The sequence below is a fragment of the Elephas maximus genome, chromosome 4 (assembly GCF_024166365.1).
Source record: "Elephas maximus indicus isolate mEleMax1 chromosome 4, mEleMax1 primary haplotype, whole genome shotgun sequence".
NCBI lineage: Eukaryota > Metazoa > Chordata > Mammalia > Proboscidea > Elephantidae > Elephas > Elephas maximus.
Window position 1 is genome coordinate 190368031 of NC_064822.1, and position 26567 is coordinate 190394597.

Here is a 26567-nt window from a genome sequence, read left to right on the forward strand (position 1 = left end):
CTTTTTTTTTTTTGGCCAAAAATAAATAACCTGATACATGTGGTGTAGATGAGTGAGTTGCTCTGCAGTGAGAATCACCTGAACACAAAGAGAAGGCAGAGTTTCCTTGCTTTGAAGCTGCCCGTTACCTGACCAGATGGGAACGGGACACTAAAGGTTTCCCGTCCTCCTTTTTCAGAATGTACCAGATGCTTCCCTGTGTCCTGCAGGTTTCCGCTCAGATGTGCTCTTCTCCCTCCACCTTAACTTTCTTCAGAAGGAGAAGTGCTGCCATCCCATCACGTGGTTTAGCATGCATCGTGTCCTAGCGTGCTGTCTGATGTTAGGTTGTTAGCGCCATGAGGGCAGGGCACCATACCTCCCAGTGCTCGCTTACACACAGCAGGTGCTCGAAAAAAATGAAAGAATGAACAAATGGATACGTCTTCTTACTCCTCAGTAGTTTAGTATACGGATTAACGTGAGGTCATCTGCTGAGTAAGAAACCTCAGCGTTGTCCTCGGCTCCTCCCTCTCAGTTTTCCAGATGGTATTGGTCAGTGACCCTGGTTTGTAGTTAAGCCGTCTCAGTGTTATGAATACACTCTCTCTTCACATCCCTAGTTTGCCTTTGACTAGTATGAGAGCCCACGGGGCTGCTGCCTTGCCGTTTTCAGTGGTGTCCATCGCCTGCAGGGGGCAGCTGAGTCCCACGGCCTGGCGTATTAGGCCCTTTATAACCGAGCTTCATTCCCACTACTCTACCCGTGCCGCCCTCCCTGCCCCGTCACTATACTGTGGCCACACAGAGCTCTCCCCAGTTCTCTGGGCCTTCCCTAGAGGTTTTTACTTTTGCACGTGCCCTTTTCTCTGCCTGGAATCCTCTGCCCTCCACCTCTCCTCCTGGTGAACATACACTTAGCAACACCTTCTGTGGTTTTCCTGACTTTTCCCAGGCAAAATCTCATTCCAGCGTCATCTGTAGGTATATCATGATCATTTGCTTTTCTGTTGAACTGAGACCTACTAGCTGTCTGTCCTCAACACCCAGCAGAATCTGTATTGGAACAGAATAGCAACAATAAATATTGAGGACTTATTGAAAAACGCCTTTAAGATACCTGTGTCGGTACTTTAGATGAGGGACGGTCCAGTTGACTGGGAGTAGAAGGGTTGCAGCCCTGGAGGCACGGTGGAGACAGCCGAATCCAGACTCTTGTCTTTGTCAGGGGCGGTGCTCAGCTTGGAGGTTGCCACTGCTTCTTAATTGTAACGTCAACTTGCTTCGGTTCCTGGCTGTATCTAGCTCTGCCTCCTTGTTTCTGTCTGTGTTCCGGGGGAAAAAGTGTCAAATAATGAGATGGCAATCTTGGGGCTCCTGACACCCTGGAAAAAAGCTGGTAGAGCAGTGGGAGACGGTGGGGACAGGGAGAGACATGGAGAACAGCTCCACAGGACCCGTCCTCTTCCCTGCGTCTCTTCTACTTCTTGTCATGCGCAGAACTGCTCCCTGCGCTGCTGCCCTCTCTTCAGTTCTATGTCCTTCATCTCTTGACCAGCCAATCAGTTTAGGGTTGCTAGACAAGAGTAATGGTCTCTAAAGTGGGGTGCGCAAGACGATCCTGTAGAGTATGGCAAGAAAGTAGTAGAACATCTGCTTATATTTGTTATTGACAAACCAGCTTTACTAGTATTTAATATATAGTTTAACGTATGTTGTTGTTGTTAGGTGCCATTGAGTCAGTTCCGATTCATAGCGACCCCATGTACGACAGAAGGAAACGCTGCCCGGTCTTGCACCATCCTCACAATCATTGTTATGCTTGAGCCCATTGTTGCAGCCACTGTGTCAGTCCATCGGTTGAGGATCTTCCTCTTTTTCGATGACCCTCTACTTTACCAAGCATGATGTTCTTCTCCAGGGACTGGTCCCTCCTGATAACATGTCCAAAGTATGTGAGATGTAGTCTCGCCATCCTTGCTAAGAAGCATTCTGGTTGTACTTCTTCCAAGACAGATTTGTTCCTTCTTTTGACAGTCCATGGTATATCTTAAATTCTTCGCCAACACCACAATTCAAAGGCGTCAGTTCTTCGGTCTTTTTTATTCATTATCTAGCTTTTGCACGCGTATGAGGTGATTGAAAATACCTTGGCTTGGGTCAGGCATGCCTTAGTCCTCAAGGTGACGTCTTTGCTTTTCAACACTTTAAAGAGGCCTTTTGCAGCAGATTTATCCAATGACACGTGTCTTTTGATATCTTGACTGCTGCTTCCATGGGTGTTGATTGTGGATCCAAGTAAAATGAAATCCTTGACAACTTTAGTCTTTTCTCTGTTTATCGTGATGTTGCTTATTGGTCTAGTTGTGAGGATTGTTTTCTTTTTGTTGAGGTGTAATCCATACTGAAGGCTGTGGTCTTTGGTCTTCATCAGTAAGTGTACTAGATTATCAATTACATATACCAGGGGTTTGGTTTTTTCTTCGGGAGCATATGATGAAAAGTTTTTTATTGATCAGAAAGCTTGGAGAGTACTAGACTGATGTGTGCTGTTGCTAGATCACTTGTTCCTGTGGACCTTCATCCTTCCATTAATTTTTAGTTGAACCTGCATTTATTGAGTACTGTGGTGTGCTAAACACAAAGTTGTCCAATACACTAAACCAGAAGACCCAACCATTGCCGTCGAGTCGATACCGACTCATAGGGACCATATAGGATGGAGTCGGACTGCCCCATAGTGTTTCTGAGGAGCGGCTGGTAGATTCGAACTGCAGACCTTTTGGTTAGCAGCCGAGCTCTTAACCACTGCACCACCAAGGCTCACTAGTATTCAGGAAAGGGATATTGCTTTTTGTAGCATCATTTTGTTAATAATGTCATTTTGGAGTATGTCAGTCAAAAAAAAAATTTGTATCCCTGATGATTTTGGGGGCAGCAGAGGCACGCGCTGTCTGTGTGTTGTGTTCGTGCCCGAGGGTGACAGGAGGACAGAGCTCCAGAAGGCACAGCATGGCTGTTTGCAGGGCAGAAGTCAGGAAAAGGGACTGGTGTCCTTGGGGACCAGATTTATGACCCCTGTAGGCATACCGAGCTGCTAAGGTGGCATCCTAAGACAAGAGCTTGCTCTTTTCAGAATGCTGATTTTCTGTGAGGATCTCTTGTAAGTCAGAAACAGAATATTTAGTGGGGCACACCGTAAATCTAAGAAGTGTCACCCACTCTCACCTTTGTTCTGAGTTTTGTACTGTGAGTATTAATTGTTTTCACTGTGGAGATGTTACCAGTGAAAACATGTAACATTTTTTATTTAACAAATGTGCGCACAGCTCTTGTTGTGTAAGTCAGGCACTATCCTAAGCAGTGTACAACGTTAATTCAGTAATTCAGTCATTGCTTCAGCCCCATAAAGTTGCTGTTACATTGTCCCTGCCTCATAGATGGGTTCGCTGGGGAGGAGAGGTGAAATAGCTTGCCCGTGGGCACACAGCTGGTAGGTGGCACAGCCCGGCAGTCTGGGTCCACAGTCCCTTCTGGTAACTACTGTACTGTGTTGCCTATAGCTAAATTCCATTGAGATAGGGTAACATTTGTGTTATACAGAAAACATTTAAACCCCCCTCTGATATACTCTGTGAAAAAAACCTGTTGGCATCGAGTTGATTCTTGCTCATAGTGACACTGATAGGACAGAGTAGAACTGCCCCATAGTATTTCCAAGGAGCGGCTGGTAGATTTGAATTGCTGACATTTTGGTTGTCAGCCGAGCTCTTAACCACTGAGCCACCAGGGCTCTGATACATTATATGAGGACTTAGAAATTAGAGCCTTGTAACAACAGAGATGATCATTCTTTTTCATCTTGTTTATTTCTCCTTTCCTGAGCGCCCGTCGATTGGTCTGGCTCTCTAATGCTGATGGAGTGACAGTGTTCTGCATGTCATGGTATTAATAATGAATGAGGAAAGGAATGATAATAAGCCCTTAATCACATTGGGAGATAGGTTTTTCTGGAGGTGGGCCTTCGCAGTCCACACTGTGCATGGTAACATGGCCTCGTCCAGACTTCCAGCTGCAGTAAACTTCTTTTCCAAGAAACAGCAACCAAAAATATTCTGGCTCAAGATTTGTACTTTTGTTTCTGGTGCCCTCTAAATTGCACATATACACACATGGAAGCAATTTAATTATACCAGCACATTTTTGAATCTATTGGACCCCTTCAGATTAAAGAAAATGGGGCCTAACTGCAGAAAGACATGGCGCCTTACACAGAGGAAAAGAAAAAGCTATGTGCACTTTTTACCCCCCTCTGGTTTTTCTTATAGTGACATTTCTTTCATTTGATTTCTTTCCGTAAGTAGTTTTTACCGCCTGCTATGACAGGGCACGAGCTTGTATTCTTTGGGGAGATGGCAGGCTTAATTAGACCCTGTGCCTACCCTCGTGGATCTCAGAGCCTCCTAGAGAGGGGCAGGATACATACGTTAATAATTGTAATACTGGGCATATCTGGTAGGAGAGGAGGCAATACAGGGTGTCAGGGACTCAGAGTGGGAGGGAGGAGGGAGGTATCACTCGTGGTTCTTGTAGTAAGTAGGCTTTTGAAAGAGGTGTTTGAAAGAATTCTGTATTCGGGGGATAGTTTCACCAGAGAGGCCTGGTGAGACATTGTGGTGCTTCTCAGGTGAGAGCACACCTCAGAATCACCTGAGGAGGTAAAGCACATGCTACTCCACTGAGGCCCAGCCTACTGACTTGGAACTTCCCCTGGGTAAGTGGCTGTTTGATTCAAAGACGTTTGAGGGTCAGCTGGGAAAACAGCGCTGCCGAACGAAGCGCCTACTTGTGGGCCACTGGGGCTTACTGGCGTGGAGTGAGCCACAGCCCCTGCCCTGAGCGTGGATGACAGGTAACCCGTCACCCTTACGTGCATGATTAAAAGGGCTGTGTACATTCTAAAGGTCATTGCTGGTGCTAGCTCTTTAATTATTGTCAAAATCTGTTGAGTCCTTTACCCACAGGCTGGTAGCTTGTTTGGGAGATCGCTTGGTAAGGAAATATTGGATACAGACTCAAAATCAATTGACATGGTATGATTCAGCAAAAAGAGAGCCTACCTTTTTGCCATTTTCTGGGCCTCCTTCCCAGTGAATCAGAGCGAACATCAGCAAATGAATGAGCAGCTCTTGGTAAAGCACTTTTGTAGTTTGTGGGTTTATAATCCAGACGTATAGCCTAGGAATTAAGAGCAGGTGAGCGCTGTACTGCTCACTAGCGTGGACAAGTTAGCTAACCTTTCTGGAACCCGGGTACATCTGTAAAATGGCGATAATAGTAGTTGCCGCCCCACGAAATTGTTGTGAAAACTAATCGAAATGAATGTAAGATTCTGACTGCCTGGCTTGTAATTACAGTTCAGTAAATGTGAGCTGTTGGTATCTCTGCTTCTATGCTGCTGCTGCTGTTACTGTTTATACTGCCGCTTCTGTCACCGTTACTGCTGTTTCCCTGGGTGGGTTACACGGGAATCACATCACCCTTCCGTCACCGTTACTGCTGTTACCCTGGGTGGGTTACAGGAATCACATCACCCTTCCGTCACCGTTACTACTGTTACCCTGGGTGGGTTACACGGGAATCACATCACCCTTCTGTCACCGTTACTGCTGTTACCCTGGGTGGATTACACGGGAATCACATCACCCTTCCGTCACCGTTACTGCTGTTACCCTGGGTGGATTACACGGGAATCACATCACCCTTCCATCACCGTTACTGCTGTTTCCCTGGGTGGATTACATGGGAATCACATCACCCTTCTGTCACCGTTACTGCTGTTACCCTGGGTGGGTTACACGGGAATCACATCACCCTTCCGTCACCGTTACTACTGTTACCCTGGGTGGGTTACACGGGAATCACATCACCCTTCCGTCACCGTTACTGCTGTTACCCTGGGTGGGTTACACGGGAATCACATCACCCTTCTGTCACCGTTACTACTGTTACCCTGGGTGGGTTACACGGGAATCACATCACCCTTCCATCACCGTTACTGCTGTTACCCTGGGTGGGTTACACGGGAATCACATCACCCTTCCATCACCGTTACTGCTGTTACCCTGGGTGGGTTACACGGGAATCACATCACCCTTCCATCACCGTTACTGCTGTTACCCTGGGTGGGTTACACGGGAATCACATCACCCTTCTGTCACCGTTACTGCTGTTACCCTGGGTGGGTTACACGGGAATCACATCACCCTTCTGTCACCGTTAGTACTGTTACGCTGGGTGGGTTACAGGAATCACATCACCCTTTTGTCACTGTTACTACTGTTACCCTGGGTGGGTTACAGGAATCACATCACCCTTCTGTCACCGTTACTACTGTTACCCTGGGTGGGTTACACGGGAATCACATCACCCTTCTGTCACCGTTACTACTGTTACCCTGGGTGGGTTACACGGGAATCACATCACCCTTCTGTCACCGTTACTACTGTTACCCTGGGTGGATTACATGGGAATCACATCACCCTTCTGTCACCGTTACTACTGTTACCCTGGGTGGGTTACACGGGAATCACATCACCCTTCTGTCACCGTTACTACTGTTACCCTGGGTGGATTACATGGGAATCACATCACCCTTCTGTCACCGTTACTACTGTTACCCTGGGTGGGTTACACGGGAATCACATCACCCTTCTGTCACCGTTAGTACTGTTACGCTGGGTGGGTTACAGGAATCACATCACCCTTCTGTCACCGTTACTACTGTTACCCTGGGTGGGTTACACGGGAATCACATCACCCTTCTGTCACCGTTACTACTGTTACCCTGGGTGGATTACATGGGAATCACATCACCCTTCTGTCACCGTTACTACTGTTACCCTGGGTGGGTTACAGGAATCACATCACCCTTCTGTCACCGTTACTACTGTTACCCTGGGTGGGTTACACGGGAATCACATCACCCTTCTGTCACCGTTAGTACTGTTACGCTGGGTGGGTTACAGGAATCACATCACCCTTTTGTCACTGTTACTACTGTTACCCTGGGTGGGTTACAGGAATCACATCACCCTTCTGTCACCGTTACTACTGTTACCCTGGGTGGGTTACACGGGAATCACATCACCCTTCTGTCACCGTTACTACTGTTACCCTGGGTGGGTTACACGGGAATCACATCACCCTTCTGTCACCGTTACTACTGTTACCCTGGGTGGATTACATGGGAATCACATCACCCTTCTGTCACCGTTACTACTGTTACCCTGGGTGGGTTACACGGGAATCACATCACCCTTCTGTCACCGTTAGTACTGTTACGCTGGGTGGGTTACAGGAATCACATCACCCTTCTGTCACCGTTACTACTGTTACCCTGGGTGGGTTACACGGGAATCACATCACCCTTCTGTCACCGTTACTACTGTTACCCTGGGTGGATTACATGGGAATCACATCACCCTTCTGTCACCGTTACTACTGTTACCCTGGGTGGGTTACAGGAATCACATCACCCTTCTGTCACCGTTACTACTGTTACCCTGGGTGGGTTACACGGGAATCACATCACCCTTCTGTCACCGTTAGTACTGTTACGCTGGGTGGGTTACAGGAATCACATCACCCTTTTGTCACTGTTACTACTGTTACCCTGGGTGGGTTACAGGAATCACATCACCCTTCTGTCACCGTTACTACTGTTACCCTGGGTGGGTTACACGGGAATCACATCACCCTTCTGTCACCGTTACTACTGTTACCCTGGGTGGGTTACACGGGAATCACATCACCCTTCTGTCACCGTTACTACTGTTACCCTGGGTGGATTACATGGGAATCACATCACCCTTCTGTCACCGTTACTACTGTTACCCTGGGTGGGTTACACGGGAATCACATCACCCTTCTGTCACCGTTAGTACTGTTACGCTGGGTGGGTTACAGGAATCACATCACCCTTCTGTCACCGTTACTACTGTTACCCTGGGTGGGTTACAGGAATCACATCACCCTTTTGTCACTGTTACTACTGTTACCCTGGGTGGGTTACAGGAATCACATCACCCTTCTGTCACCGTTACTACTGTTACCCTGGGTGGGTTACACGGGAATCACATCACCCTTCTGTCACCGTTACTACTGTTACCCTGGGGTGGGTTACACGGGAATCATATCACCCTTCTGTCACCGTTACTACTGTTACCCTGGGTGGGTTACAGGAATCACATCACCCTTCTGTCACTGTTACTACTGTTACCCTGGATGGGTTACATGGGAATCACATCACCCTTCTGTCACCGTTACTACTGTTACCCTGGGTGGGTTACAGGAATCACATCACCCTTCTGTCACCGTTACTACTGTTACCCTGGGTGGGTTACAGGAATCACATCACCCTTCTGTCACCGTTACTACTGTTACGCTGGGTGGGTTACACAGGAATCACATCAGCTACATCTGTGGAAAGACACGATGGACAAGCTCAGTATTAGCCAGAACTAGGCCAGGGTCCGAGTGTACAGCAGACCATCAGTTACTCCTATGCAAGTTCAAGTTGAAACTGAAGAAGATGAAAACAAGTTCATGAGAGCCAAAGTACGACCTTGAGTATATTCCACCTGAATTTAGAGAGCACCTCAAAAGTAGGTTTGACGCATTGAACACTAATGACCCAAAGGCCAGATGAGTTGTGAGATGACACCAGGGACATCATACATGAAAAAAGCAAGAGGTCATTAAAAAGACGGGAGAGAGAATAGCCCAAAGTGTCCGAAGGGTCTCTGAAACTTGCTCTTGAACACAGAGCAGCTGAAGTGAATGGAAGAAATGATGAAAGTGAAGGAGCTGAAGAGAGGATTCCACAGGGCGGCTCAAGAAGACAGAGGCTTACAATGACACGTGCAAAGACCTGGAGTTAGAAAACAAAAGGGAAAAACGTGCTTGGTGTTTCTCAAGCTGAAAGAAGTGATGAGAAAATTAAAGGCTCAAGTTGCAGTTTTGCAGGATTATAAGGGGAAAATACTAAACAACTCAAAAAGCATCAAAAGAATATAGAAGGAATACATAGAGTCACCAAAAAGAACGGGTTCAGCCATTTCAGGAGGTAGCAGATGAGCAAGAACCAGTGGCACTGAAGGAAGAAGTCCGAGCTGCCCTGAAGGCGCTGGCGAGAAGCGAGCCCCCAGGAGCACCGATGGAGGTGTTTCAACAAGTGGGTGTAGTGCTGGAAGTGTTCAGTCATTTATGCCAAGAAATTCAGAAGAGAGCTACCTGGCCACCCGATGGGACGTGATCCATATTTACGCCCATTCCGAAAAAAGGTGATCCAGCAGAACGTGGACATTATCCAACAATGTCACTAATACCCCTGGAAGTAAAACGATGCTGAGTATAAGCGATTGCAGCAGTACATCCACAGAAACGGCCGGAAGTTCAGGCTGGATTCAGAAGAGGATGTGGAACGAGGGACATCGTTGCTGATGTCAGACAGATCCTCGCTGGAAGCACAGAGTACCAGAAAGATGTTTACCGGTGTCTTACTGACTACGCAAAGGCATTCAACTGTGTGGGTCATGACACATTACGGATAACATTGTGAAGAATAGGAATTTCAAGACACTCAGTTGTGCTCCTGAGGAATCTGTACATAGACCAAGAGGCAGTCCTTTGAACAGAACAAGGGAATACTTCGTGGCTTAAAGTCAGAAAAGGTGTGTGTCAGGGTTGTGTCCTTTGACCTTACCTGTTCGGTCTGTATGGTGAGCACATAATCCAGGAAGCTGGACTGTATAAAGAAGAATGTGTCATCAGGGTTCGAGGAAGACTCATTAACAACCTGTGTTATGCAGATGACACAGCCTTGCTTGCTGAAAGTGAAGAGGACTTGAAACACGGTTGAAGATCAAACACTACAGCCTTCAGTGTGGATTTCGCCTTAACATAAAACAAAAATCCTCACAACTGGACCAATAAGCAACATCATGATAAATGAAGATTGAAGTTGTCAAGGATTTCATTTTACTTGGACCCACAATCAATGCCCATAGAAACAGCAGTCAAGAAATCAAACGATGTATCGCATTGGGCATATCTGCTGCAAAAGACTTCTTTAATTGAAAAGCAAAGATGCCATTTTGAGCACTAAGCTGCGCCTGACCCAAGCCATGGTGTTTTCAGTCGCCTCACATGCATGCGAAAGCTGGACAGTGAATAAGAAAGACTGAAGAATTGGTGCCTTTGAATTAAGATGTTGGTGAAAAATATTGAATATACCATAGACTGCCAAAAAAGCAAACAAATTTGTCTTAGCAGAAGTATAGCCAGAATGCTTCTTAGAAGCAAGGATGTCAAGACTTCGTCTCACGTACTTTGAATATGTTATTAGGAGGGACCAGTCCCTGGAGAAAGACATCACGCTTGGTAAAGTAGTGAGTCAGGGAGAGAGAGGAAGACCTTCAATGGGATAGATGGACACAGTGGCTGCAACAATGGGCTCCAGCATAGCAGTGATTGGGAGGGCGGCACAGGACCGGACAGGGTTTGGTTCTGTTGTGCATGGGGCTGCTATGAGTTGGAACTGCCTTGCTGGCACCTAACAACAGCAGTCCAATCAGGAGCCTCTGTGGCGTAATGCTTAACTGTTCTTCTGCAAAGTGAAAAGTCGGCTGTGGGAACCCGCCCAGTGGTTCTGCGGGAGAAAAGACTTGGTGATCTTCTTTAAAGGTCGCGACCTAGAAGTTCCCTGTGGTGCAGTTGGACTCTGTCACACAGGGCTGCTGTGAGTCGGGGTCAAGTCAGCAACACCCACCCGCTAGGACGGTAGCTGACCTCGTTAACTGGGCCTTTGTTATGTTTGCATCACTAGGCTTGAGTGACTAAACCAGTGATACAATAAGATTTGTAGACCACACCTACTCTGATATGTTCTCAAGGAGGTTGTGATGTGACTTCCTCCACCTTGCCCCTAAACTGGGAGAATGGAGACATCGTGACTTTTCACATATATAACCTATTGTCTGTGAAATATGCAATAAATTTTAATACATATGTATTCTGGTAAATAGGGATGGGAAATATACAAGTAAAGTAAATGATCTTGAAAAAATAATTGTTATTTGGATTGTGACTAGATAATTGTATTCATGATTCTTTTATCCTGGGGAAGGGTGGTTTATGATGGTGACTAGAGTAGAGCCAGTTGGAGAGTGAGATGGGGACTCTGGTGTGGAGGGCCCGTGTAGGAGCTTTGGGGTCCATTCCCTAATAGTGGTGGTGTTAGCTGGCTCTGAGTCGGCCCGTGACTCCTGGCACCCCACGATCAGACTGTTGTGATCCAGGAGGTTTTCATTGGCTGGTTTCTGGAAGTAGGTTGCCAGGCCTTTCTTCCTAGTCTTTCTTAGCCTGAAAGTTCTACCGAAACCTGTTCACCATCATGGCAGCATGCAGGCCTCCACTGACAGATGGTGGTGACTGTGCGTGAAGCGATTGGCCAGGAATCGAGCCTGGGTCTACCACTCGTAGGATGAGAATTTTACCACGGAACTGCCGCTGCTTCCTTAAAAACCAGTCGCTGTGTCGTAGTCTCTGACCATGGCAGCCCCAGGTGTGTCAGAGTAGGACTGTGTGCCCTGGAGTTTCCACTGGCTGAGTTTGTTGGAAGTAGGTCACCACTGGGCAGACTGGAGTCTCCGACTTTTCAATTAGCATTTAAGTGTGTTAACCATTTGGACCATTCAAACCAAACCTTATTTACCCATCTTTAGTGAGAGGCTTAAGGATCTCTGGTGGCAGTGGTTAAGCACTCAACTGCTAGAGAAAAGGTCGGCAGTTTGAACCCACCCAGCTGCTGTGTGGAAGAAAACACCTGGTGATCTGCTCTGGTGAAGATCACAGCCTGGGACACCCCGTGGGCAGCTCTCCTCGGTCTGTAGGGTCTCTGGGAGCGGAAATCACTCCGTGGTGCAGCAGCAGCAGTGGGAGGCTGAGTGGCAGCACCTGCCTGGTGGAGTTTTTGCGGGGATTAAATGAGATGATGTGTGTGAAGCGCTCAGCTCAGTAGTAAAAAAAAAAAATCAGCTCAGTAGTAGGTACTGAGTAAATGGTAGCCAGTGAGGGTGGCTGTTGTGACTGTTGCCGTAGATGTTCTCGTAAAGCCTACACTGACAGAGCACGTCAAACACGTTGATTATTTCCATTCTGAAAACATCACTGTATTGAAGATACATTGGGCAATTCTGCTTTCTGTAGCCATAACATAAAAGAAGCCATAATTTTAAAAACTAATTAAGTGATGAATAATTTTATTCACAAAATAGAAATTTCTTAACTAAATAGTGTAAACAAGGCAAAGCATTTAAAATAAAAATATTTCCTTAAAATTCTCTTTGTAAATATTGTTAGCTTTGTACAGTTTCAGTATGACATATTCACGTAGAAGTCTTTTTATGTTTTATAGGGTGACATTTCTAGACCTTATGATAGCCAAGATGGTGGGTGATGACCCACTGACCAAGGATGATATCCCCATGTTCCTGAGCCACGCAGAGCTGGTTGCCAGCACTTTTGTGGATGACTGCAGGGGTGTGCTGAAGGTGACCTCGGAGCACCAGACCGAGGATGAGGTAAGATGACAGCTCGCACAGTCTCAAATGAGAGGACCTAGTTGGTTTTTTTAAACTCAGGTCCTCTGTGAGGATTCTTTTTAAAAAGATTAAAAAAAAAAATTAGACAAGTAATGCAGCCTTATCTTAGAATAGTAGAAGATACTTATTTCTACTATCCCCAATTAAGGACTTAAAAAAAAAAAATTCTGGTTAATATATTTTTCCAGCCTGATGACCTCGTATATATACATGTGTGCTTAACACGTGCACACACGTATATGTTAAAAGTAAAATCATAGTGTGAGATCTATTTGTAAGTCCGTTTTTCTCCTGTTTAACAGAAGGTAAGCTCCATGGGGCAGTACTTTTTTCTAAGTTCCTCTTTTGTCCTCCTCCTTTTTAATAGAATATAAGCCCCATGGGGTCAGGAATTTTTGACTGCTGTGTTCATAGGACTCTGAACACAGTAGACACTTTGTAAATATTGGCTTAACGAATAAGTAAATAGTACATTGTGAATGTCTTTTTTAAATGCCAAAATGGCATTCCAGGTAAAGAATTTGCCACAATTCATTTGTCTAGCTCTGTATAGTTGCGCATTTAAGATGTTTGTTTTACTTATTATAAATAGCACTAGGGTGTATGTTTTTACAGTTAAATCTTTGCACATTTCCAGTTACTAGTCTAGGACATAATCTTAGCAGTGGAATTGCTAAGCTTTGGACACACGTTTCCAAATTGCCTTCCTGAATGTTGTCCTTTGCAGGAGATTGCCAGCTGCTCATGTCCTGGTTAACTGCTTCCAAAACTTTGTACCCTCCTCACGGCTGACTTACATCATTCAGACCTTTTCGTTTCTGAGGAGATGGAAACTAGCCTATATGAACAGTTTTCATCCTTTTTATTTATTTCAGAATTTCTCTTTATTTTGGTCTATTTCCTCTTCCTTCCCTTCTGTCTTAAAGCTAGAATTGTTTTTTTTCTTTCCACTTAACTTCCTTAATGCCATTCCTTTTTATTTTCTCCATGACAGTATCCATCTAAGCTTCTCTTGTAGCTTTATTCTTTTGATTTCTTTACTGGCTCCTTTTTTGGAAAGCTTCTGTTGGGAATAATAGCAGCTACCATCATCGAGCGTCCAGCATGTGGTAGGTCCCATCCTAAGCAGCTGCATGTATTACCCTCTTGCTTCTTTTCACTAACTTCTCTCTCAGATTTCTTTCTCTTTCCACCTGAGTTCTTAAAAGAACAGTCATTCCTCACTACTATTTTTTCTTGTAAATCTGGTTCTTGGTGTCCCTGGGCTACTGAGATCGATGTCTCCAAAAGCCTGTGTGATTTCTTCAGAGCCAAGCTCCTTCTCAGACTTTATCCTCTGTGAACTCTTTAGTGTTTGGCACTATTGGCCATGTCTTCCACACCACAACGCTGCTTCTCCCCTAACCGTCACGACCTTGTTCTCTCCCAGTTCTTCAGTGATTGTTCCCTTACAATTATTTTTCCGAATCTTTTTCTGTCTTCTTTTTTTTTTTTTTACTTGACATAGGTGTTCACAGAGTTTTTTCTTCAGTGTACTGTCATCCATTCTCACATGAGTGTCTCCAAAATCTGTATTTCCACCCTGCCCCGAACTCTCTTTTGAGACCCACCGTCTGCTAGATGCGAGTTGGAATCAGCTCGACAGCAGTGTGTACGTGTCTACTAGGTGTATTGAGTTCACTGTCCTGCTGTTCATTTAAACCTTGGTCCGCCTTGGGGTGTGGCTGCTGCCTGAAAGGTGGGAGGTTCAAATTCATCCAGCGGCGCCTCAGGAGAAGGGCCTGGTGGTCTACTGCCTAAAGAAACCGGTCATTGCAGACCCTGTGGAGCACAGTGCTCCTCCGACACACCTGGGTCACCAGGAGTTGCAGTCAGTTCAGCCGCAGCTGGTTGTGTCTGAAACGGAGCCAGTGGTACTATTCGCCAAAATAAGTTTTAGTACTGATTTCCTCGTTTTTCTTAATATCCTTTCTGTGTGTTCCATCTGCTCTTCCAAACTTAACCTAGATATCATCTCAGACTACTCTCTTGTCCCGGTCACTTATATCTAAAGAGTCCTATCTTATATCAGAAGCAAAGATGGTAAGTTCAGTGATACAGCTGTAGAAACTATCTAGACTGAAGCACAGAGAGAAAAGGGCTGAAAAATTACCAGCTTCTCAACAGTGACCTTTTGGACAATATCAGTCTCACATGTGTGTAATTGGAGTCTCAGAAAGGAGAATGGAGCAGAAGAATATTTGAAGAAACAATGGCTGGAAGAAATTTTAGATAAGAAGCTCAGTGAACCTTGAGCAGGATAAACACAAAGAAAATCACAATGCCCTTCATTGTTGAAATCCAGTGGTAAGGAGAAAATATTAAAAGCAGCCGGAACAAAAAGACAAGTTACGTACAGGGAGACAGTGAAAAGAATGACTGCTGACTTCTCATCAGAAACAATGAAAGTCAGGATACAAAGGAGCAACCTCTTTTAAGTGCTGAAAGACAAAAACAAAGTAGAAGTTAACAAAAAGCCACAGAGAAAGAGAAAATAATCTTTATGAAACTGGAAGTGAGATGAAAATTTTTTTAGCAAAAGCAGAAAGAATTTGTTGAGAAGCAGACCAGCATGAAAAGAAGTGTTAGCTGAAGTTCTTTATACTGAAGGGAAATGACCGGATGGAAGTTTGGATCTGCACAAGGGAATGCAGGGGCCCTTAATGGTAAATGAGAGTAGTTAAAAATACAGAAGACGGTCGCACAGTTTTTAACATCTTTAAAGTAGGTTTGACCGTTCAAATTAAGAAAATAAATTAAAAATTGTGAAGGTTATAACATATGTAGAAGTAAAATGCAGCCCGGTAATAGGAAAATGTTGGGCTTGAGGAAACAGTAAGGTTCAGAATTAGTGAGCTGAGCTCCCCCCATTGAGATGCTAGAAGAAGATGAGCAAATTAAACCCGAAGAAATTGAATGTAGAAAATAACAGAGATGAGTGGAAATCAAAGAACTGGAAAGCAGGCAAACAATAAAGGCAGTCAAGAAAACGAGAAATTGATAACGCCTCTCACTAGATCAATCAAGAAAAAAGCAAGATAAAATAGGAATTAGCAATATCGGGAGTGAATGAATGTATCATTTCAGACCCTGCAGGTATTAAAGTGATTTTAAGAGAATATTCTGAATGCTCAATGTTGATAAGATGTCAGTTCTTCCCAGGTTGACAACAGATACAACACCCTTGTTATCAGGCGCCACGGAGTCGTTTTCGACCCACAGTGACTGCCAGCTGACGGCGGTTGCTAGGTGGACAGGTAGGAGACACAGATAGGGATCCATAGCTTATGTGTGGTCATGTGACTCTGTTAGCTCCATTGGGCGTGCCAGCCAGGCTGACTGCTGTGTCACTAGGATGCATTTCCTCCTTGTGAACTGTGTTCTGTGCTGTGTCCTACAGACCATGTTAGGGCTCAGGTAATGCCGGTAGTGCAGTTTCTGTGGTACAGGAGGGAAGATCTTCCTCACAGGCTCGCCTTTCCTGTCTGGAGATGGACCTGCCTTTGTTTCCAGCAGGAGGAGCAGTGAGCTCTGCTTCAGAAAATGTTTTTAATGTTAATTCTCTAGGAGACAGAGAAAAGGAAGTAAAATGTAGGTACTTCTTAAATCACAGCTTTAACCTTTTCAAGACACTTAGGTGTAAAGTATGCATGATCTGAATGTTGTAACAAGGCATTACCTGGTATAACTTGCTACGTTTAGGAAATTTTGTATTTTTTCTTCAAACAGATTTTTCCCCCAAGATGGGAGGCTTTGTTATATATTAATGGAATAGGAAATTCTAGACAGTTTTCTTTTGGAAATACTTCCCTTTTTGAAAACTGCTCTGTACTCACGACTTCTGCATGTTAATGTATATATGTTATACTTTTACGTTAGAAGTTAAAAAAAAAGCTACAATCATTTTAAGAAGACCCTTTACCTCAGTGTTTAAATACACCGTAACCCAGTGGTGTGTGGGGGTTGGTCTGAGTCACCTTCTCAGAGTCCATCGTTAAATATTCAGAAATTTGTAAGCTGGTTGTTAAATCATTGTTGTTAGGTGCCATCGAGTTGGTTTTGACTCATAGCGACCCTGTGTACGATAGAATGTCAAACCATTGGTTGGTAGAAATCAGCCGTGGTGAAAGTATTTGTACCATGGAAATCGCAAATGCTAAAATTAGGGCTTTCCACTCCTGCTTTCCCTACCCCTATAGCCAGTTTACCAGACCACTGCATTTACTCAAGTGTGTATTTTTAGGACTAGATGTTCAGTAAAGTTTTCACGATGCTGGTTTCAGGGGACATCTAAGTCAATTGGCATAATAAAATCTATTAAGAAAACTTTCTGCATCCCACCTTGGAGAGAGGTGTCTGGGGTCTTAAATGCTAGTACGCAGCCATCTAAGATGCGTCAAATGGTCTCAGCCCACCTGGATCAAAGGAAAATGAAGAACACCAAGGTCACAAGGTAATTACGAGCCCAAGAGACAGAAAGGGCCACATAAACCAGAGACTGCATCATCCCGAGACCAGAAGATCTAGATGGTGCCCGGCTACAACCAGTGACTGCACTGACAGGGAACACAACAGAGAACCCCGGAGGGAGCAGGAGATCAGTGGGATGCAGACCCCAGGTTCTCATAAGACCAGACTTAATGGACTGACTGAGACTAGAAGGACCCCGGTGCTCATGGCCCCCAGACCTTCTGTTAGCCCAGGACAGGAACCATTCCCGAAGCCAACTCTTCAGACATGGATTGGACTGGACAATGGGTTGGAGAGGGACGCTGGTGAGGAGTGAGCTTCTTGGATCAGGTGGACAGTTGAGACTATGTTGGCATCTCCTGCCTGGAGGGGAGATGAGAGGGTGGAGGGGGTTAGAAGCTAGAGAAATGGACACGAAAAGAGAGAGTGGAGGGAGAGAGCGGGCTGTCTCATTAGCGGGAGAGTAATTGGGAGTATGTAGCAAGGTGTATACAAGTTTTTGTGCGAGAGACTGACTTGATTTGTAAACTTTCGCTTAAAGCACAATACAAATTAAAAAAAAAAAAAAGTTTTCATGACGCTATGACCCAAAAATGGGAATGAAAATGATCATTTTTAGAGCATATGTTTTTTAATTGATGTAATTCTTCGGCTTTCAGATCCCGAGGTTTTATCCATACACTCCGTTTTAACAACAGTCCTGCATCTGTGTAGCCCTGTGCTTGTCTCCATCTGTTTTGTGTCCTTGGGCACGTGCCTGCGGCTCCAGGTGTATTTTTGCCAGACCTCAGTGTTTAATCCTTAGTATTTAAAATTCAGGTTAGCTTTATATTGAGTCTCAGTCCCATCACCGGTTACAGTGAGTCTTACCTTTTCTCTGACAATTGAAAAAAATTTTGTTTAACTTTGTGTTCTACCCATATGTAGTGAGAATTACCCTCAGGTTGTGGGTGTTCCATATCCTGTTTTATTCCTTACATCCCCAATTTAAGTTGTAGTACCTGTTATGTAGTAGGTGTTTAATAAATATTTGAGGAATAAGTAAAATAATGTCCTTTGGTTTCACATACTGATAAAGATTTAATTTTTTCTATTTTGCAAATACTTTGTTGTAAAAAAAAATTTTCTATTTTGTTTGAAGTCAGTGAAACAAAAAAAGTTACGTTTTCTTTTTTTCCTAGCCCCGTTTTCCATGGTTATATGCGTGTATATATTTTTTTCTTGCACGTACACACCTGTGCATTTTTTGTGTACTTTTCTCACAGTACTGTGTACACTATTCAACTTGTTTTCACTTACTGTGATCTATCTCGTGTATCTTCCCACTTTAACCCATGTATATTTTTCTTACCCTTTTTAATAGTTGAATAGTATTTTACTATATAAAATGCATGATAATTTTTCGTTTGTCCCGTATAGATGGGCATTACAGCTGCTTTCAGGTTTTTTTTTTTTTTTTTTTTAAACTTTTACATCCTTGTATAAATATCTTTGCAGTTTTGGATAAGTAAATCGGGGGTTATAAATTCCTGGACGTTGAATTGCTGGGTCAGAAAGTATGAGTATTTAAGAGATGTAGAGAGACTTCTAAATGGCACCCCAAAGCCGGCACCGGTAGATCACGAGAGTATATGGTGTCCCACGTCCTCGGTAACCTTCCCCAATTTGATTGCATTAGCATTTCTCTTTAGTTTTTTTTCAGTGACCAATGTGTTCGTTTATTTTGCATATTAAGCTACCTTTTAAAATACATTTAATAAGCGTTTTCAGAAAAGTAATCTTTCATAATTATTGTATTTTTACGCACATAACATGCCTTCTATGTTTGTTTGCCAACCGTACCCTCCCCCCCCACGAGGTATTTTCATAAGTGCTACTATGCCAATTTTTTTATATGTTGCTGTAAAAATGTTAGCACGCTTATGAATATACCACATGGGGGGAGGTACAGTTGGCACACAGAGAAAGTGTACATTGTGTGTGTAAAAATATGGTATATCAAAATTTTTTCCGTAGTTACTTTGTTGTTAGAACTTATTTGTGGTATTCTTAGCCTTTTAAAGTTTTTGATTTGCTAGTTTTTAATTTAGTTAGGCTTATCAATTTTATTCTTACAGCTTCTGATTTTTTTTTTAAAGTTTTAGTAAACCTTGTATACTTGTTGCTGTTGTTAAAAAAAGAAATTTTTTTTTTTTTTTTTTTTTTTGTGCTGTTTTAAAAAAGGTGACCTTAATTTGGTTCCAACTCACAGCGACCCATGTACAACAGAATAAAACACTGCCCGATCCGGCACCTTCGTCGTAGTTCTTGTTACGCTTGAACCCATTGTTGGAGCCGCTGTCAGTACATCTCATTGAGGGTCTTCCTCATATTGTGGATGTATTGTTCACTCGGATCATAGAAATGTGCACCTACACAACCTAGTTCTTTTAATGCTAAGTCCACATTTTTTATCAGTCTAGAATTTATTTTCGGGTGAGGAGGAGGTATGGACCCAAACGAGCTTGAGTGTCCAAGATTCTAAAATCTTGGGTATGAGACTGCCTGAGTTTGAATGTTAACTTCTTTGCTTACTAGTGTATGATTGTGGCAGTTACCTAACTTCTCGGTGCCTCAGTTTCTTTGCCTATAAGATGGGTTGTATTTTAATGCAAGTAAAGCATTTAGTGTACTGATTGGTACATAGTAAATGTCCCCTAAATGTTAGCTGATTATTTTATCAACACCAGCTAGCAAATAATCCCATCCTTCCCACGAATTTTATTGTGACCTGTATTGTATGCTAAATTCCTGTATGTACGCTATTTGGATCTGTTTCTGGATTTTTGATTCTTTACGGAGGGAGCAGTGAGATGTTAACAGCTGGTTCCAGGGAGAATTCAAAGAGCCACGTGTTTATATGGCAAAAAGGAGTGCTGAAATGAAATTACAAGTCGATGCAAAAGCTGGTCTTTCCACAAGGCAGTGATTACATGTGTTCCTACCAGACACAACTGATTTGCATTTCTATGGACAAGAATCATTTTTGTTATTAACAGTTTTCTGCAAGTTACAAAGTGTAAAATAGCTCAAAGACACTGGAAGGCCTAGTTAACCCAGACAGATGAGCTAGACAGGAGACTAATCTTTTCTTTTTTTCCTGTTTCAAAATCTTTTATAATTTTTCCTGACACAATTTTGTTTGATTTGCCTGACTCCCCCCCTCCCCCTGCTTGATTTAATCAAGAATACAGTAATGCTTTCAAATATCTAGAAGGGCATTTCACTCATTTTATTTTCCAAAAGAGCGATTTTTTTTCCTGGCTGTTCTTCCCTTATTAATTTCCTGATGATCCTTGTTGTTAGGTGCTGTTGAGTCAGCTCCAACTCATAGCAACTGTCTTAGTCATCTAGTACTGCTGTAACAGAAATACCACAAGTGGATGGCTTTAACAAAGAATTTTATTCACTCACAGTCTAGTAGGTTACAAGTCCAAATTCAGGGTGTCAGCTCCAGGGGAAGGCTCTCGCTCTCTGTCCCCTCTGAAGGAAGGTCCTTGTCCTTAATCTTCCCCTGAGCTTCTCAGGCGCAGGGACCCCGTGTCCAAAGGATACACCCTGCCCCTGGTGCTGCTTTCTTGGTGGTATGAGGTCCCCAGCTCTCTGCTTGCTTCCCTTTCCTTTTCTCTCTTGAGAGAGAAAAGGTGGTACAGGCCACACCCCAGGGAAGCTCCCTTATCTTGAATCAGGGAGGTGACCTGAATAAGGATGGTGTTACAATCCCACCCTAATCCTGTCAACGGTAAAATTACAACCACAAAATGGAGGACAACCACACAATACTGGGAATCATGGCCTAACCAAGTTGATAACACACATTTTTGGGGGGACATAATTCAACCCATGACAGCGGCCTCAAGTACAACAGAACGAAACACTGCCTAGTCCTGCACCATCTTCACGGTCGTCGTTAATGCTTGAGCCCATTGTTTAGCCACTGTGTCAGTCCATCTCATTGAGGGTGTTCCTCTCGTCCACAGACCCTCTACTTTACCAAACATGATGTCCTTCTCCAGGGACTGATCCCTCCTGATAACATGTCCAAAGTGGGTGAGACAAAGTCTCGCCATCCTTGCTTCAAAGGAGCATTCTGTTTGTACTTCTTCCAAGCAGACGTGTTCGTTCTTCTGGCAGCCCATGGTATATTCAATATTCTTTGCCAACACCATAGTTCAAAGATATCAGTTCTCCAGCCTTCCTTATTCATTGTCCAGCTTTGACATGCATATGAGGTGATTGAAAACACCATGGCTTGGGTCACGTTCACGTTTTTAACACTTTAAAGAGTTTGAAACACTTTAGTAGTAAAAGGATTTTAGTGAATAAAATTGGGGGTGTGTTGGGTGAGAATAGATTAATTTTAGGTTTATTTCCGTTGATAGAGAATTAGGAGCTGGAAGAAAACTTCCAGATCACCTTTTACAGCCCTAACTTTATGTTTGCTTTTCTGTCGTGGAAAATTCCAGAGACAGACAGAGGCAGAGAAAGAAGGCTCTTGACCCTCCATGTACCATCCCTCGCTTTAGCAGTTACCCTTCATTACTGCTTGTTCCCTTCACGACCCCATCCTTCTTATATCAGTTGCTCTGGATTGAAGCAAAGCTCCAGCATCTCATTTGGTCAGTAAATATTTTATATGTATCCCTAGAAGATAGAGATGGCCCCAGACATAAGTACAGTACGATTAGCACATCTAAAAAATTAACAATGAGTTTTTAAAGTCAGATAAACACTATTCAAAATTTCCATATTGTCTAGTAATTCTTTTTTCATGTCTCTTCCTTTGATTCGGGATACAAATGAGGGCCTACGTTGCAATTGGTTTATATGTCTCGTTTCAGCTCCCCTCCTCCCCATCACCACCCCACTAGTTATTTGTTGAAGAATCTGGGCAGTTTTTCCTGTAGTTTTCCATAGTTTTGATTTTGATGAGTAATCTCTGTGGTGTCAGTTAACATGTTCTTCTTTCCCTTTGGTTTTCTGTGAATGGTAATTAGTTCCGAGGCGCTTTCGGATTGGAGTCATTCTGGGCAGCGGTGTCTCATTGTTGGTAGTAAGGACTTTGACAAGAGGCACAGAGTGTCCGGGTTTCTCTCTCCTTGTGATGTTAGCAGCTGTCAATGAGTATCACCTAGATCCATGAATTCTTTAGGGTTTGCAAAATGGCGGCATTTTGATTCTGTTACTCTTCAGTTACTAGCTGGGATGTTTTATAAAGAAGAACTTACCTTCATCAACTATCGAGCTATCAAAGGTACATTTTGATTAAGAAAGGCAGGGTTAATGCTTGATTTTATCCCCCTTGGTAACTGATTTTCGAAGTCATGATAGTTTTGTGGCTTCATCCAGAAGTGACCGGTACGTTTTTTTGTTTTGTTTAATTATCATTATGTAGTCGTGGGTTTACAGCCTTGATTAGTTTTCAGTCCATTGCAGGTACCATTTTTCCTGATGTTCTCCTGTTCCATCTTTGGCTGCTGGGAGCCTCTTCAAGTAGCTTCTGATTCCTTCTGACAAGCTTCTGGTCGTCTTTGATGGCTTCTTGCTTATTGGGATGACAAGGGGTCCAGGATCATCTTGTACACACTCTGCCCCTGACCAGGAATGAGTTATTTCTTGAAGGAGAAATGGTGTCTAGAGATGTCAGTCCTTGCTGCTGGCCAGCTTCCTGTGTAGCAGAAGGGGATGCTGAAGCCCTGGGAAGTTGATGCATTTATTTAAGAACGATTTTTTTTTTTTTCCAATTTTATTGTGGTAAAACCTATATTAAAAAAAGTTTGCCGTTTTAACTGTTTTTGAGTATACACTTCAGTGACATGAATTGCATTCACCGTATTGTACTATCATTATCACTGTCCATTTCTAGGAACTTTACATCCTGCTGAAGTGGAGACTCACTACCCCTTCAGCAGTTAACTCCCCATCCCCCAGCCTCTAAAAAAAAAAAAACTAAAAGGCAACCACTAATAAACTTCTGTCTCCATACGTTTGGGTATTGGGTTTCTCTATACGTTTATCTATTCTAGACATTTCGGATAAGTGGGACCATACAGCATTTGTCCTTTGGTGTCTGACTTACGTCGTCACTCAGCATGATGTTTTCAGGGTTCATCCATGTGGTAGCATGTATCACAACTTCATTTCCCTTTATGGCTGGGTAATGTTCCATTGTATGGATGAAGAGTCTTTTTAATATTTTGCTAGTTTCAGACTTCTATCCAGAATTTTTGTCTAACTTTTTAATTAGCAAGTGTAACTTATTGAATGACATTTTAAGATCCAAGGTAATAAAAATGTTTGTTGGTTTCTTGCTATTTTGAGATTTTGGAGTGCTGTATACTAAAGTATTACTGTTAAATCTCTTAGAAAACAATAAATAGATGTTTAGAATTAACAAAAGAAGGTAATTCATTTTTTTCTTTTGGAGAATGTTATCTTTATGAATCTAAGTTTACAGCCTCTACCACATTTTGTCAAACAATGCATACTTTAAAAACGGTGTTCAAGATCCAAACAAATTACACGTAAAATTTGTACATGGACCACCTGATACCACGCAGTAGGCAGTTTCTTGGTCACATTATCTGACAACAGATTATTAAACAGCGTTGTGAACTGACATTTCCAAGTAAGATTATCTTTTCCAGTCCACTGAGATACTGCATGTAGGTTTATATTTACCCAGAAAGAATGCGTGTTCTTACAGCCAGAGTTCTCTCAGCCACAACGTTTTACAGGATTCCTGTGGAGAAGAAATTAATGTATTTCATGGGATATTTGCATCTTTAAAGTGGAACTTACATGCCGGGAAGGCTTTAAAAGGAAAGTATTTGCATAAATGTTATGTGCGTAGCTAGTAATTTTGAACATTTATTCCACTGTTGGAAGATATTTTTGCTTGAATAAGAACTTTTCCTGACTCTTCGCTCCAAGAGGACACATAATGACACATAATCTTGCATTCTTGATGGCAGATGGTCTGCTGTCAGTGAACAGGAGTGTTTCACGTACACACTTAATGCTTCCGTTTGTTCTTCAGCTTTGTCTTTGTCTAAATTTGTTACCAGCATTGACTGTATCATATTTATCATCATGTTTCATTCTCTTTATAAAGTTATTGATAAGTCAAATTATTTAGCTTAAAATGTACTTACAGGTTGTATTTCCCTTTCTTTTTAGGAGGTCCTGGCAATAATTCGGCTTCTTGACGTCCTCTGTGAAATGACTGCCAATCCTGATCTGCTCGTCTATTTGCAGGGCTTTCCTGGCTTGCTGGAAAGAGCCATCGGTGAGTGAAGTAGCGCACGTACTGTGACTCCTAGCTAAGAAACCTTTGACTTGTTGTACTGCAACGTAAGTCCAAGTACACATCCTCAGTTTACTGATACATTTTTGAGATTTTTGAATATTTTTCCTTGGATGGAATCATGGTGTTGTGGTGACAGCTCAGGCTTTGGAGCCGGGTAAACGTGAGTCCATATTCCAGTTCTGCCACTCACCTGCTGTTTAATTGCACTGCTTAATCAGAAGGATGGGGATAACCGTGTCTCTTAGGCAGGGTGCACATAATAGACGAATCGTTAACAATGGTTGTGATGATGGCGACGGCGATGGTGCCAGTTGCGCGGGGTGGCAGTGGCGATGGTGCCCGTGGCGAAAGTGATGGTGACGATGGTGCTAGTCGTGAGGGTGGTGGTGACAATGATGCTAGTCGTGAGGGCGGTGGTGGCAACGGCGCTAGTCGTGGGAGCGGTGGCGGCGACGGCGCTGGTCATGGGGGTGGTGGTGGCGGTGACGGTGGTGGCGGCGACGGCGCTGGTCGTGGGGGTGGTGGTGGCGGCGACGGCGCTGGTCGTGGGGGTGGTGGTGGCGACGGTGGTAGTTGTGATGATCCTGGCCATTTTTATGTTACTGTAGTTTTCCAAGATTGGCCAGTAAATTCTTCCCAGTTACATTTATTGGGCATGTAGCATAGTACCTGATAATGTGTTGTTGTTAGGTTATCTTCGAGTCACCTTTGACTCATAGTGACTCCACATACAACAGAAAGAAACACTGTTCCTGCAGCATCCTCATAGTTGTTGCTGTGTTTGAGCCCATTGCTGCAGCCACTGTGTCAATCCGTTTCATCGAGGGTCTTCTCTTTTTTTTTTTTATTAATAATTTTTATTGCGCTTTAAGTGAAAGTTTACAAATCAAGTCAGCCTCTCACACAAAAACCCATATACACCTTGCTACACACTCCCAATTACTCTCCCCCTAATGAGACAGCCTGCTCTCTCCCTCCACTCTCTCTTTTCGTGTCCATTTCACCAGCTTCTAACCCCCTCCACCCTCTCATCTCCCCTCCAGGCAGGAGGTGCCAACATAGTCTCAAGTGTCCACCTGATCCAAGAATCTCACTCCTCACCAGCATCCCTCTCCAACCCTCTTCCTCTTTTTTGCTGATCCTTTGCTTTACCAAGCATGGTGTCCTTCTTCAGGGACTGGAGACTTATTTAGTAATTATATATTGGGTTCTTAGAATATTTTTCAGAGGAAGCCATATTTTGAAATATTATCATCATTGCTAAACAGCTGTTCGCAGACTAATTTGCGTAGAATCTTTCCCCTGTGGTTAGCCATGTGTATGGTGTTGCTCTTCACTGTTCACTATTTTTTTTTTTTTTTTTTTTTTCATTTAGAAAAGATTTGTACTTACTCTGGTGACCCATATACTAAGGAAGAATGTTAATTTTATGTTTAGAGGCACATTTAAAAATGTTGCTAGACTTCATTAGATTGGTAATGGCCATTTTGCCATACCCCTCTTCTAATTTTTTTAAGGTACATTATTAAATCTCCAATAAGTGAAAGAAACAAAGGCATCGAGTACCTCTCTTTGAAAACGCTGTTCTGCTCCAGAGGCAGAGCTAGGTGGGTTGCTTCTCCCCATAGGCCCCCAGAACTCTGTCTCCCACTCTTCGTTCTTAGGTCACTGTCTTACCATTGACTGTAACACTGGCCTGTAGTTTAGCCTCAGATGACTTTGTGTGTAGATCAGAAGGTGAACTAGTGAGCAATTGGAGAAGATACTTAGAATCCAATATGAATGTGTTATTTAATTTAGTTAAAATTAAAACATCATGAACCTGGGAAACTGTATATCGTTGTGGAAAGAACATGGGTTTGGAGCCAGGAGAGACCTGGGTTGCCATCCCAACTCTACAAAATGACTGAGACTGATTTCTTCATTCCAAAGTTAGGAAAATGATATTTGCCTTAATTGGCCTTTTGAGAGGGTGAAAGTGAGCTGATGTGAAGCACTTAAATGCAGCTCCTGGAGGGTTATGTGTCCCATAGGTGGCCTGGAGATAGTTCCATGGAGTGGTAACG

At 43.4% G+C, this 26567-nt stretch overlaps 1 protein-coding gene across 3 annotated transcripts in view; it reads left to right on the plus strand.

Annotated features, from left to right (window-relative positions):
• Positions 1–26567, plus strand: part of ATXN10 (ataxin 10) — a 214281-nt gene that overhangs the window by 69367 nt on the left and 118347 nt on the right. For all 3 annotated transcript variants that reach the window (XM_049884658.1, XM_049884655.1, XM_049884656.1), the window contains 2 exons: positions 12458–12623; positions 24372–24480. In XM_049884658.1, coding sequence (XP_049740615.1) covers positions 12458–12623; positions 24372–24480 — 275 coding nt within the window. The remainder of the gene's footprint in view (positions 1–12457; positions 12624–24371; positions 24481–26567) is intronic.